The 15,145-nt window shown below is 44.2% G+C and overlaps 1 protein-coding gene across 2 annotated transcripts; it reads left to right on the top strand.

The window, feature by feature from the left end:
- The first annotated feature begins 8,486 nt into the window (after positions 1 to 8,486).
- On the top strand, positions 8,487 to 14,325 carry LOC123113831 (squalene synthase 1). 2 transcript variants are annotated; one of them, XM_044535144.1, is made up of 14 exons: positions 8,491 to 9,028; positions 9,147 to 9,189; positions 9,349 to 9,438; positions 9,548 to 9,623; positions 10,350 to 10,419; positions 10,900 to 11,043; positions 11,150 to 11,254; positions 11,488 to 11,634; positions 12,374 to 12,449; positions 13,089 to 13,177; positions 13,613 to 13,704; positions 13,776 to 13,818; positions 13,904 to 14,012; positions 14,095 to 14,325. In XM_044535144.1, the coding sequence occupies exons 1-13, from the start codon at positions 8,846 to 8,848 to the stop codon at positions 13,958 to 13,960; spliced, it is 1,215 nt and encodes a 404-aa protein (XP_044391079.1). In that variant the 5' UTR covers positions 8,491 to 8,845; the 3' UTR covers positions 13,961 to 14,012; positions 14,095 to 14,325. The 2 variants fall into 2 exon arrangements, with proteins under 2 accessions (XP_044391078.1, XP_044391079.1); XM_044535143.1 differs by having other exon boundaries at positions 8,487 to 9,028; positions 13,776 to 14,012.
- Positions 14,326 to 15,145: the final 820 nt, after the last annotated feature.

Below are 15,145 nucleotides of genomic sequence, written 5' to 3'. Positions count from 1 at the left end.
CGTGGTTTGTATGTTATGTCAAACGGGAGGAGCTCGATGGCCCACTTAGCAATCTGGCCCGTGGCATCGCGGTTATTTATTATATCGTTGAGTGGTACTTCAGAGGCCATCGTGATTGAACACTCTTCAAAGTAGTGTCGTAGTTCTCGGGATGCCATGAAGACCGTGTACGCTATCTTTTGATAATGTGGGTACCGGTGATTTGCATGGAGTGAGGACGGTGGATACGTAGTATACCGGCTTTTGAAGCGGGAACTTATGGCCGTCCATCTCTCGTTCGACAACGAGCACTGCGCTTACAACCTGGTGTGTTGCAGCTATATATAACAACATGGGTTCGCAGATATTTGGCACGGCCAGGATTGGATTTCTGGCCAGGAGGGCCTTTATTTCTTCCAGTCCGGCCGTAGCCGCATCCGTCCACTCGAAGTGGTCGGTGCGTCGAAGAAGGCGATAGCGGTAGTGCCTTTTCTCCTAATCGGGAGATAAAGCGGCTTACGGAAGCCATGCATCCAGTTAATTTCTGGATTTGCTTGAGGTCTGTTGGAGTAGCCAACTGGGACAGAGCTCGGATTTTAGCCGGATTTGCTTCAATTCCTCTATTGGAAACGATGAAGCCCAAGAGCTTTTCGGCAGGTACGCCAAAGACGCATTTTTCTGGATTGAGCTTGATGTCATATGTTCGAAGATTGTCAAACGTAAGCCTCAAGTCGTCTATTAAGGATTCGACGTGTCTGGTTTTGATGACCACATCGTCTACGTATGCCTCCACTGTTTTGCTGATTTGTGTTTCCAGGCATGTCTGAATCATGCGTTGATAGGTTGCACCGGCGTTTTTGAGCCCGAAAGGCATGGTGTTAAAACAGAAGGGCTGTATGGACTGATCAATGCCGTTGCGCCTTGATCGGACTCCGCCATCTTGATTTGATGGTATCCGGAGTATGCGTCGAGGAAACACAATGAGTCGTGTCCTGCGTTAGCGTCGATGATTTGATCAATGCAGGGGAGGGGGAAGGGATCCTTAGGGCAAGCCTTATTGAGGTCCTTGAAATCGACACATAGGCGCCAGGATTTGTCCTTCTTCGGTACCATCACCAGGTTTGCTAGCCAGTCCGGATGTTTTATTTCTCTGATGAATCCGGCTTCGGGTAACTTGGCTAGCTCTTCTCCCATGGCTTGTCGCTTAGGTTCTGAGAAGCGCCGAAGAGTCTGCTTGACCGGCTTGTATACCTTTAGTATGCTAAGGCTATGCTCGGCCAGCCTGCGTGGGATACCTAGCATGTCTGAAGGATGCCAGGCAAAAATGTCCCAATTCTCACGCAAGAACTCTCGCAGTGCGGCGTCTATTGTGGGGTTCGGTTGTGCTCTGATAGATGTTGTTTTTGTAGGGTCCGTTGGGTGGACCTGGAATTTGACTATTTCGTCCACTTGTTTGAAAGAGGTGGATTTGGGTCGTTTGTCGAGTATCACATCGTCCCTATCCACCGTGGAGCGCAGCGCCGTTAGCTCTTCGGCCGCAAGGGCTTCGGATAATGCCTCGAGGGCCAGTGTAGCGGTTTTATTTTCGGCGCGGAGTGCTACGTCCGGATCACTAGATAGAGTGATGATTCCATTGGGCCCAGGCATCTTGAGCTTCATGTACCTGTAATGGGGTATAGCTTGAAAGCTCGTGAATGCGTCCCGCCCTAAAAGGGTGTGGTATCCGCTACTGAACGGGGCCACTTGGAATGTGATTTCTTTGGACCTATAATTCTCCTGCGTGTCGAATACCACATCTAGTGTGATTTTTTCCCGCACGCCATGCCTCCCGACTAGGGATGATTCCCCTGAAGGTCGTGCTGCTTTGCTCAATGCAGCTCTTGTCTATTTCCATTTTGTTAAGAGTCTCCTCGTAGATGAGGTTTAATCCGCCGCTGCCGTCCATGAGCACTTTAGTAATCCGGAAGCCGTCCACGGTTGGACTAAGGACCAGAGCGGCTGGTGCTTAAACTGCTCGGAATTGAGGTTCGTCACTGGCATTGAAGCTTATGGCCGTGTCGTTCCATGGATTTATTGTTGTGACGTGGCAGACTTCGCCGAGGCTGCGGAGTGCTCGCTTGCGCCTATTATTTGAGGCGAAAGTCTCGAAGACTGTCAGTACGGTATTGTTATTTTCGGCGGGATGCTGCTCTGCGGTATGGTTGATGAGGAGATCCTCGCCGCTCTTGGCCACCTGCTGGAGTATCCAACATGCTCTAAGGCTGTGTGTTGGTATGGTATCCGGTGTACTGTGAATTTTGCATGGACCATTGAGCCATCCCTCCAATATGGTTCCTCGCCCTATAGTGGGCTTTGGTTTTTTGTAGTTGGATTGGGTGACTTGCGAGAGTGCACCCTTTTAGTTCGGATGAGGGGTTTAGTGAGAGCCGGAGGATCCCAGAATTTTGTTTGGGTTTTCCAGACGCTTTCCGTAGCACAGTACTTCTGTACTATGGCCGCCAAGTCAGTGAAGTGTACTATGTCACAACGACTTATGGCGTTGAGGATTCCCTTGTCCGTGCAATTTTCGCAAAAGAATGAGACTGTGTCTTCCTCCTTAACCTTGCACATTACAAGGAGGAATCTGGCCCAGAAGTGATGTACTGTCTCTTGGGGCTCTTATCTAATGTGGGAAAGATCGCTTGTATCTGGGTGGGTGGGTAGATTTAAGTCCAGACCCTGACCCGAACTGAGACCCAGGGGCAGAGGAGCTTCCAAGCTTGGCAGCTTGGGCTCCGGGATGTTGCCCAATTTTTCTGGCCCGCTATCCGATTCTAGGTTCAGAGCTTGGGCTATGTCCTCCCGTAGACGGGTACCTGGCTCGGAGAGCTCGGGAATCTGGACATAGTTCGTCCTCAAAATAGAGGAGGAATCGATGCATTGCTCCTCCACCACCGCTATCTGATGGGTGACCGGCGGAGAGTTAGTCTCCCTTTGGTCGGGTTTAAGCCCGATCCGATCATAGTCCGTAGCGACCCCCAGAGCGGCGATGCGATCCAAGAGCTCGTTCAGGGAGAAGAGCTCCATTGGATCCATCAGTTCGGCAAGTTCCGAGCTGACGTGGAGGCTGTTTTTGATGACCTGAGAAGTCATCGTCGGCGCGACAGCCGATCGGGCGGTCATGACGAAGCCGCCTAGTCAAAGAGTTTGGCCTAAAGCTAGGGCTCCCCCAGAGGTGATATTGTCCTTGATAACAAGGCGAGCCATCAAGCCTTACCGTGACGGCACAGTGGAACTTTCAATGAAAGCAGCAATGTCGGTGTCAAAACCGGCGGATCTCGGGTAGGGGGTCCTGAACTCTGCGTCTAAGGCTAATGGTAACAGGAGGCGGGGGACACGATGTTTACCCAGGTTCGGGCCCTCTCGATGGAGGTAATACCCTACTTCCTGCTTGATTGATCTTGATGATATGAGTATTACAAGAATTGATCACCCATGAGATCGTAGAGGCTAAACCCTTGAAGCTAGCCTATGATTATGATTGTTGTTATCCTATGGACTAAACCCTCCGGTTTATATATCCACTGGAGGGGGCTAGAGTTACATAGAGTCGGTTACAGAGAAGGAAATCTACATATCCGAATTTTCAATCTTGCCTTCCACGCAAAGGAGAGTCTCATCCGGACACGGGACGAAGTCTTCAATCTTGTATCTTCATAGTCCAACAGTCCGGCCAAAGTATATAGCCCGGCTGTCGGAGGACCCCCTAATCCAGGACTCCCTCACCCCCTGCCCCCGGTCCTCCCGCAGCTCGCGGGGCAGCCGAAGGGGAAGTTGAGCCTCGTCGTGGAGGCGCAATGCCTGAATGTCGTATGCCCATGTTGCATGCGCCGCACACTGGTAGGAGCTGATCCAGATGCAACGATGGGCTTCCTGGTCCATGATATCGGTCCCCAACGATCGCTACAGCACGTCGTGGTACCTCCTCTACGGTGCTGACACTGGTGGCAGGTCGGGGAACCGGGAGGAGGACGTGGCGCCGTGAGAGGATTCACTGCGACCTCGGGCTCGAGATCGCTGCACGTGGCGGCGTGAATCCGCGCTTCTAATCGTCATCTGGATCTGGCCATTTGGGCGGCGGGGCGGTGCCAGAGTGGACGCAGGGCGTGCCGGCGAGGATGCGGGGTGCAATTTAGGGTTGCGGAATGGATTGGGCGGCACCGGAATGGAATGAGGCCGAGCGGTGGGGAGAGAGCTAGATTTTACTCGCCGAATGGGCGACTGAGTAAATATAAGGGTTGGGGCCGACAATATAAATTTTAATCCTTTAAGGTCGATAAGGGATCAGCTAGGTGCAATTTAGCTATTTAAAACCGTGTTTTACTCCTCTACTGTTTTTCAAGGGATCGGTTTGAGATGTTCTAAGAGTCACTTGTAGTATTCTACTTGCTTCCAACAAATTTTTGCCTGACATTTCTTATATATTAGACTCATCATGCTTTCATTTTCAGGGGCTAGCTTATCATCTTCGGTCAAGCTGAGAAGTTGACCACTTTGGTTGTGCTTTAATGCAGACAGCGACGAACCAATGAGTTTGCTTACAAGGTACTCCTACCGCTGATAAGCCTATTTTTCAAGTACGTGAAAGATAGTGACAGCTTCAATAGTCATTCTTGTAACTTTAAGAGGGACGTGTGCTGCAGATGTACACGTTCACTATGCTTGTGTCTATAATACAAATAAGTACAAACAAGTCAAAAGTGCTTAACGAATGGAATTCAATCAAAGACTGGACTGAAAACAGCTCGCGTTAAACTGAATTCAGAGGACGAAACACCCCAAAATGTGGAAAAAGAATATTGTCCTAGCAAATCAAATTAAGGCGAACCAATCACAGCACATCGATCACCCGGCCACACATCCCAGCCGTTGTACGGTACTTGGAGGTGGTACAATCGGCGTGGTGTCCAACCAATTTGAACTGTGGCAGATGGGGTGCTTTATTGTCGGCATTAACTTTGTTGCAAAGTCTAATGAACTGATAGCAGATGAGGAGGACGACAAGGACATGTGTTCAACCTCCGCTGCCACACCTCTCCACGTATGGGCATCTTCAACGTATTTGATGCATCGGGGCAATTGGTGCTACCGGTGCACCAGACCCTGTTGCACACTAAAAAATGTTTGAAAAAATCTGGAAAAAATTAGTGCATTGACACAACCTCAATGTATGTTGTAAAAAAATCAAATTAAAATTCGAAACATTGCACGAGATATAAAAATAACAAATTTGACATTAATGTGCTAATGGGCCAAAACTGAAGCCCAACTTGTGTTATGTACTATTCAGTGTCAAATTTGTCATTTTTGTATCTCGAGCAGTGTTTCAAATTTTGTGACAATATACATTGATGTTGTGTCATCGCACTAATTTTTTTCAGATTTTTTTGAACATTTTTTAATGTGCAAGGAGGACTGGTGCACCGGTAGCACCAATTGCTCTGGTGCACCAGATACATCCCCATTCAACCCCAACCCCTAAAACGGATACAATATTTATTCATGAACTTTTCTAGACCAGTCTCACCATCCAACCATGTCCCATGAATGTCTGATAATATTTTTAAGCCTGCAACATTTATAAGATTCATCCATACAATATTTTGATGCTTTTTCATACAAAAATCACTTCGTCTGTTTCAAAATATAAGGTGTATTAGTTTGTTAAGGTCAAACATTTTAAGTTTGACCAAATTTATAGAGAAATATATCAATATCCATAATATCAAACCAGTATCATTAGATTTATCATGAAATAAATTTCCATATTTTACGTATTTGGTATTGTGGATGTCGATATTTTTGGCTTTGAAATTGATCAAAGTTAAAGAAATTTGACTTTACAAAAAATAATACGCCTTATATTTTGGAACCAATGGAGTATTTGGTTTGGCAAGTTGGGGAGATGATGGAGTGTTTTTTTTATTTTTATTCATAATGCAGTGTTTTGGTGGGCCTTTTCGCGGTGTGAATCTGAGTTATTTGTTAATCAACCCATAATTATGTGGGAAAATTTTCTAGGTCGGTGGCCACATGTATTACGTTGATGCTACAGTATACATGTTGGTGCTTCTTTTTCTAGTGGTGAGAGGATGCACGGAATTGATATGTTTTTATATGTCGATTGCTGCCGATTGATTTGAAAAATCGTTGACCCGATCAAAATTGTGAACCAAAATTAAAATTAATCCAATGGGAGAGCTCCAAAACTAGGGAGCATAATGAATTAAAAGAATTAAATGAGAGAGCTCCTTGAGAAATTGTTAACCCGGTCAAAATCGGGTGACCCAATTTTATTGATGGTGAGGCCTTAAAAATTAGAGAGCATAGTGCATTTATAGATAACATGTAAATATTTCTAGTACAACAATAAAATTCTGAGATAACCGGATGGTCAACGAGTTGGTCATCGATTCCAAATTCATCGGTACTAGAGTTAGAATCGGCATATGGCGTCCCACACATGGTGCCCCTTGAGCTTCATTCAAAATGAATGACACTCCCTCGGTCATGTTGTACATCACGACCGTCCATGCAAACTACTCCCTCCATTCCTAAATATAAGTATTTTTTGAGATTCCACTATAAACTACATGCGGATGTATATAGACATATTTTAGAGTGTAGATTCACTCATTTTCCTTCGTATGTAGTCCATAGTGGAATCTCTAAAAAGACATATATTTAGGAACGGAGGGAGTATATAACATTATAGTAATATTGCGATCTCGATGGTTGACGAGCCCAATGTTCATATTATCTCCACTCGGTGAATCGCGCTGCAAAACTTCATGACGGAGTTGTAGATGATATATCATCAATGTGATATCGAGTTCACATTGCGTTCATGGATGACATGCACATCGTAGGGCGCAAAATTATTTTGCTCATGAAACGAAGCATGCACATGCTGCCAAAAGGTCAAGCTCCTTTGACTCATGCCTACAAAGTACAAAGTTACGGTTGTTTATATTTTTGAGCATGAAATTCATTGATACAAAAGTCACCTTTTGGATGTGATGGGACTCCGGTGAGACCATATTCTTTCCTTGAAAAAACCAGTGAAAAAAGTAAGTAAAAATTGTTTCAAGACACTTTTGGTTATGAAACTTTTTTTTTTGAAAGGTGGTTATGAAACATTTTAATCCATGAGCTTGTGAGGAATGCAAGTTTGTCATCGGTACAGGTTTGGCCCTGTCCGAATCACACGTTCTCTCCGTAAAACTTGTGAAGGGACAAGAATTTAGAAAGGTCGGGTCGTTTGGGTGTTCCTCTTGGGTCGGTGGCGCAAACATGACGGTGTAAACAAGCAGGCGATAATCCTAACAACGACTAAAAAGGAAAAATATCCTGCCCTAAAAAAGATTATCTTATAGCAAGCTAATTAAGGCAAACCGAGTTATTTTATAGGAGGTCAAACGCGCAAACATAGCGATCCCCTTGAAGATCATCCCAGCGAAGCTAATCTATCTTCTTCTTTTTTTTTAGTACTCCCAGCAAGCTAATCTTCGCCAAGGAAAAAAAAATCAAGGCATATCGACCGTTCATCCATCTGTCGCCTGGTCGGATAGGTCGCTTCTTCCAGCAGTCCAACTGTCCAAGCAACGAACTGGTTGTAGGTTGGCAGGTACTCCCTCCGTTTGAAAATACTTGTCATTTTAGTGACAAGTATTTTCGGACGGAGGAAGTATGAGATACCATGTGGCGTACGGGCTGTGCCTCGCCGAGTCGCTATGGGATGCAGGTAGACGGTAGGCCGGTCAGCCATAGTGAATGCGTGGAGAGGTTTATTTGGTGGGTTCGGTCTGTTGGAGCTCGACTTGGCAGACATCCGGGCTTTTTGCAAGCCATTTTTAGTTATGAAACATTTTAATCCACGAGATTGTAAGCAATGCAAGCTCGTTATGTTCTTCCTTTTTGCGAGATAAGTTTGTTTCACCCGTAAAAAAAATGATAAGTTTGTTCTGGTTCAATCACTTTGGCCCTGTCCGAATCACACGTTTTCTCCGCAGAACCTCTGAACCCACAGGAATTCACACAGACGAGGCCGTTTGGGTGTTTCTCTTGGGTCGGTCCAACGCCGCAACGCGCAAACAGCACGCCGTACTCATCAGGCGGAAGATTATCCTAGCACCGACTACTAAAAAAGGATTATCATCCTGCCCCAAAAAGAAGATTATCCTGGCAAGGACACGCTATCTTTTCAGTTTTGTCATGTCGGTTCTTACGTGACTTGTACTTTGTTCTTTATGATATGAATGAGATACGTATTACCATGGAAAAAAAATCGGTCGCTGGTCGGCCGCGCTGACCGGATGCGATCAACGGGCTCGACAAATCTCCTCTCCGGTGCGGTGCGACGCCGTCCTCCCCCGGGTCGCTCCAAGTGGATTGCATCCCGAGTCCCGGGTCCATCCAGCCAGTAGGACCAGGCGTAGTAGTATAACTCCAGTGGGTCCCATCACGACGTGGGGGCTGCGGGCGCCTCCACCCGGCCAGATCCGCCGCCAGCCGCCGGCTCACTGACGCCGCGGGCCCGCCCTCCCCTGCTCCCCTCTGCGCCACGCCACCCGTGTGCGGGCAAGTCACCTCGCCTCACCACCGCGGAGGAGCTGGGGGTTAGCGGGCCGCGGGATAAATAGAGGACCGGGCACCCCGGCCGGCGGCGACAACCGCACCGCACCGCGCCCACACACGCCACGCAGCGCCTCGGTACCATCGCGTTCCTGCTCGTAGCTTCGTGTCCCGTCCCACCCCCGGCGGCCCGCAGGATCCGTCCGGCTGCGGTGATTTGATTTGATTTGTGATTTCGGTTCGTGCGGCGGCGATGGGGATGCTGTCGCGGCCGGAGGAGGTGCCGGCGCTGCTCAGGCTCAAGCTGGCGGCGGGGCGGATCAGGCGCCAGATCCCGCCGCAGGAGCACTGGGCCTTCGCCTACGACATGCTGCAGCGGGTCTCCCGCAGCTTCGCGCTCGTCATCCAGCAGCTAGGCCCCGAGCTCCGCAATGCCGTAAGCACGCAATTCCCGCTTCCCCTTCCCCTTCCCCTCCGGATCCCCTCCGATCCGAATCTCTGAAATCTCTGAAACATCTACGGCCGCTGATGTTGCTCTGGTTCTCACCCTGCAGGTCTGCGTCTTCTACCTCGTGCTCCGGGCCCTGGACACCGTCGGTCAGCACCCTTATTACCCCTGCTACTGCGCACTCTGTTTGTTTGAATTCATTTTGCCGCGTTTGATGGAATCTTCTGGGTCAAGTTCATCGCTGCCTTCCTTTTTAGTACTTGTACCAACCACTGTTTGCTCACTGCGATCAATATGTATAACTGCAGAGGACGACACCGCCATCCCTAACGAGGTCAAGCTGCCCATCCTTCGGGACTTCTACCGCCACATCTACAACCCGGACTGGCTCTTTTCATGTATGCATCCGATCTCTCCCCCTCTCCTTAACAAAAAGCTGTCCTTGTGCTCAACTCAACTGTGCTCTTCTTCTTGTTCATCTAATCATGTGTGTACTTTGGCCTTCAGGTGGAGCAAACGACTACAGAGTGCTCATGGATAATTTTAGGCAAGTCTCCACGGCTTTCCTGGAGCTAGGCGAAGGGTAATGATTCCTGTTCCTCAGCTTCCTAGTTCCCAGTGTGCGGTTGAAAACTTGCGCCTTCGTTGTTGTTTTGTCAAAGTCCTCGGGGGACACATCGATCATTTAGTCAGCACTGACGACACTTTATGAAAGTAAACGCAAGACTTCTTTAAATATGGACCTTTTATTGACGATCATTAGTGAAATTGTCATGTCAGTCAGGTTTGTAAGGGTGAAGTGAAAAAAGAGGAAGTAAAATGCTTATAGTTACACTTACAGTAGAACCAGACAAAGAACTGAACAGTCGGATGTACTTGTATGCCCTGAAGGTTTTCTTTATTGTTCTCAGAATCATAAGCACTAGAGCTTATGCCAACTTTTTGCTTGTTTTGTGTCGAGTATTTCTTCCAGGTGGTATAAATGGCACACCCTCTCATGTTTTATTATCTGCATGCCATTTGTGCAGTGGCACTTTAATTTGTGAAGCCATGTATTTTGAGAAAACATTTTACTACACTAGACACGTTTTGCCATCTAGCAGATGTTTATATGCAAGAAAGCAAATGTTACATATTTACTGTCCGTTTTCAGAACCAGGCTATTAAAGTCATCGTAGTAGTATTTCACATGTTGCAAATGAAGCTTTCTTTTCCGCGTTTGCTTTTTCATCAGACACAGTTTGTCCATTAAGTGCAAGTAAGTTCTTTTGAAACCTGCAGAATATAATTATCATTCTTTTGTTTTCAGATACCAAAAGGCTATTGAAGAAATCACTAGGCGAATGGGAGAAGGAATGGCTAAATTTATATGCACGGAGGTCTGTTAATCTAGATCACCCAATATATACAAGTTTTTTTTTTCTTGCAGTCAAGTTCATCAGTGCTTTCCTTTACGTAATGTTTGGTCACTATCAAATTTCTATTATTGGTTGTCATAGCAATCTGTTAATGTTTGGTTACTCTACATAAGGAAGATGATTGGGAGCATTGTGGCATAGATAAATGTAGCTGTCACATTAATAATGACAAACACTTTGCCATGACTTTCTGATGTACCACAAGAACTTTGATACAACCAAACTTTCCCTTGGTGACTTGTGGTCAACAGAAAATATGCCACATGATTATCTCGATCTGGACATTATGACTAAATAGCTATTTGATATCATATTTTCTTTGGGTGTTGAGATCTGTGAATAGAAGTGATACATGTTTAACTTGCTTCTGGTTATTAATTTATTTATTGAGTTTGATACTGTTATTTGTTTGAATTAATTTGGAACAACTTTATTTTGTAGGTTGAAACCATTGATGACTATGATGAGTACTGCCACTATGTAGCAGGGCTAGTAGGCTATGGACTTTCTAGGCTCTTTCATGCTACTGGCACAGAAGATCTGGCTCCGGATCATCTTTCAAATTCAATGGGTTTATTTCTACAGGTAGGTTTAGTGCAATCAAATTTCTGTACTTGAACTATCATGACAAAATAAGAATTTGTTTTTTTACATTTAACTCTGTAACTAATGTTTGGACTTCCACCTGCAGAAAACCAATATAATAAGGGATTATTTGGAGGACATAAATGAGATACCAAGGTGCCGTATGTTCTGGCCTCGGGAAATATGGAGTAAATATGTCGATAAACTTGAGGTACATCAACCCATCAACAAGGGAATTGCATATGAATCATATTGTAAAATTAATGCAAAAATAATTAAAATATTTGATTGAACAGTCAATAATGAAATCTAAATGTCCAATCCAATCCTTTCACCTTTGCTGAAAAGTCTACTCATCCCTTTATCACAACTTTTTTTGTTGAAGTAGCACCTGCAATTTTCTGCTCCACAATAATGCTTTTTTTGTTCTGGGATACAAATCAGGATTTAAAATATGAGGAAAATTCAGAAAAGGCCGTGCAGTGCTTGAATGATATGGTGACCAATGCTTTGATCCATGCCCAAGATTGCCTTCAATACATGTCAGCATTGAAGGACAACTCCAATTTTCGATTTTGTGCAATACCTCAGGTACACTGGTGCTAGTTTTTCCTGTTACAGTGTTCAGTTAAAATGTCCTGTTAAGAGTTTCACTGTCTATCAGGACTAAATAATGTCTTTGCAAAACACTGCCTAACAATCTAGTGGTATATAACTGAAACTTGCTCATAGCTCAGAATAGATTTATGGTACTAGCCATGATTTATGATAATTGAGTCTTCATTATTTTGGTTCCTGGATGTAATTGGTGTTGGTAGGTGCCAAGGATTAAAGATAGGCATACCATGTTTGAAATTGACGTATTACATTCTGTGGCAATCAGATGATAAGTTTTATCCATGGGCACAAGGTTGTAACTTAAGGATTGATCTATACCAGCACACAATTTTCCTTCAGACCTGTTCTGCTTCCTTTTTTGTATACATACTCAAACATTTGTACCCTTGCTAGTGGAAGTAGTTGCTACTCAAGCTAGTTTTCAGCAATGATAACATAAACCTTCTGTTACAAAACACTAGCTATTTTGCAATGTTAATATCTTTCATTGTGTGTCATGGCTGATTGGCCTTCTAAGTATTGAATTGGAGATATTTGATATTTTGCTTTGTTTTTACCATCTTCGTCAAAGTTCAATAGCATTCCTAGACCCTAGTTATACAGTGGTGGGTGCTATGATTTGACTTGCCTTTTTTGTGTTGAAGTATGGATCTTCCATCTAATCTTGAAACAACTTTATTTACCACATATTTTCAACTGTTTGTCTTTTCAGATAATGGCAATTGGGACATGTGCTATTTGCTACAATAATGTGAAAGTCTTTAGAGGAGTTGTTAAGATGAGGCGTGGTAAGACATATTTAGTTCAAGTTGACAAGCTGTACTAGCCTACAATTTACCAGAAAATACCCGTTCGATCACCTCTTTACACTATGTTTAGGAATTTAATGTGGATTAATTATGCAGTACTGTACTTCTTTATATCACATTTGTACGTATGGTTGTTGTATGATTAGGAATCAACACGACAAATCACATCATGGAGTGCTTCGATGTTCCTTGGCATCAGAAAATACAATTGCTACCTTTTAGTTTAATTTGTAGTTCCCTAATTTTATATTATTTCCCAAAGTATCATAGGATCCACCTTAGCCATTATGATTTAGTAGTTATTATGACCATTCTTATTTTGTGTGTGGGTGGGTGGGTGGGTGGGGGTGATCAACACAAAGTGACTCGCGGTTGTGCGTTCTTCTTGGACAGATGAGTTAACATTTGAGTAGAAGAACCTCAGTTTCCGTAATCAGATAAGAAGAAGCAAACTATAGTTTGCTTTTATTGTTGTGCTCTTTCTGCCAAGACTGTTATTATTCTTTTAACCAACGGCTACCTTTATTTAGTGTATTGAATAATTTGCATATTTCATTCATGTGTAACTTTCTATTTTTTCTGACCTGAGCGCAACCTAACATGTACTCCCTATCTCAGGGCTCACTGCACGGGTGATTGATGAGACAAAATCGATATCTGATGTCTATTCTGCTTTCTATGAGTTCTCTTCATTGCTAGAGTCGAAGGTATGTTCTGGAGTATGGATGCAAAGGAAAATGGAGTCTAGTCTAGCATACATATAATTGAACATTCAGATATTTTGTCCTGTTACACAAAAAATAGATATACTTGTTGGATAATGTTTTCATTGTTTTGGCTAAGGCAGTCCTGTAGATTTAGGGATCGCAGCTTAGTATGGCTTGCTTTTGAGCTCAGAAATCCATAAGTGGGTGGCTTTGCTTCAAGATGATGGGGTGCTAAGCTCTTAACTTCATATCTGTTTGTATAAACTTGACATTTTCCTTTTTGACCATCTGATAGTTTTGCTCCAAGCGGCAAAGTTTAGGGAAAACTCCTTACTGTCCCTCACCCATGTTGCTGTTAGTGATGGCCTTTGATGGTTACCTCAGTTGTTCTCTAGCTGTGATTTTATCCATAATATGTTTGGTCGCCATGCCCAGATTGATGATAACGACCCAAATGCTGCGCTGACACGGAGGCGTGTGGATGCAATAAAGAAAACTTGCAAGTCATCCGGCCTGCTGAAGAGAAGGTTTGTTGCATGATTTAGAGATGTACCTTACTGCTGATATCTTCATCCTCGCTGATTGTCTGATTCTACAGGGGTTACGATCTGGAGAAATCAAAGTACAGAATGCCTATGCTGGTGAGTAGTAATATATATAAGCTGATTAATACTGCAAGTTCTCTGTTGTATATTTTTCTCAAGCCGCTTTACGTGTCATCCTCAGATCATGATCATGCTTCTGTTGGTGGCTATTATCTTGGGTGTACTGTATGGCAAGTGATCCGGTCAAGATGGTCCTCTTATGTTCTTAGTGGCACCGCCTCCCCTATGTGGTAGGCTGATCGGTTTCGAGTAACAGCTTGACGATATTTTGTTTGTGCTTAACATTACTGATTGGGAACTGCGTTTGTGTAGGTTTTGCACGTGTACTTCCTGACTGCAGATGGATGGCTGGTTTGCATGTAGTATTGTGCTATGTACCCTGCTGGTGCCATGCATGCTAGTTCTTTTTGTTCTTTGTTTCTGTCGTCCCGTATGTTGTTTCAGCTTGTAATTTGTTTGAATCTAGGAGAGACTTCCTTAGTGACATGTATCCTATGAATTTGGCGTGGCGCCTTGGTTGTCAATGATTCTACATTTTGTTTATTTGTGACGAATGTATGTGATGCATATCGTTTTGCCGTGCCACCTGCGCAACTTGATTATAATTGTCCAACAGGCTTGTCAAACTCCTTATAGTTTTTCTTTTACTTTGCATATAAGTTTGGTCTCAAGTCAAACTTCATATCTTTTTACTCCATGTAAGTCTTGTCTTAAGACAAACTTTGTAAAATTTGAGCAAGATTGTATGAAACAATATCAAATCAATATCGTTAGATGCATCAAGGAATTAATTAATGTATATCCTCGTAAGTGTTGTAGATGTTGATATGTTTAATGTAAACTTGTTTGTACTTTATGAATTTCGACTCGAGATAGTAGTTTACGGTGGTGATTACAAGGGGATTACAGAATGGTGATAAAAAAACGGAGGGAGTACATACACTCTGAACTTGCAAGAGTGGTGATATTGGCTAGCTGGTATAGATCAATCTCTCTCCAGGTAGCAGTTTGCGGTGGGGATTACAGAATGGATCGAAGAACATGCAACTTAGCAGGGGAAGGAGGAAGATAGGAGAAAGAGGTAGTCGCCGCCCGCCAGTAAAGCCGTAATCCACTGGATGCTCTGCTCCTTGTCTGCTCCTTCATACTTTTAGGCCTTTTTTGGTTTGGAGGAATTTCACAGGAATTCCATAGGATAGGATTCTTGTAGGAATTTTGAATTTCAAGTCCTTTGGTTCATAGGAATAGATTCCTATTTCTACATAGGATTTGTTCCTATCCTCCACATTTTATAAGAAAATAAACATGAGCCTAGACCCGATGGAAAAATTCTATGATGTGAACCAAATGACATCCCCTTTTT

This window comes from Triticum aestivum, chromosome 5B, assembly GCF_018294505.1.
Source record: "Triticum aestivum cultivar Chinese Spring chromosome 5B, IWGSC CS RefSeq v2.1, whole genome shotgun sequence".
Lineage (NCBI taxonomy): Eukaryota > Viridiplantae > Streptophyta > Magnoliopsida > Poales > Poaceae > Triticum > Triticum aestivum.
The sequence above is the reverse complement of the archived record's forward strand: the minus strand, read 5'-3'. Positions and strand labels throughout refer to the sequence as shown.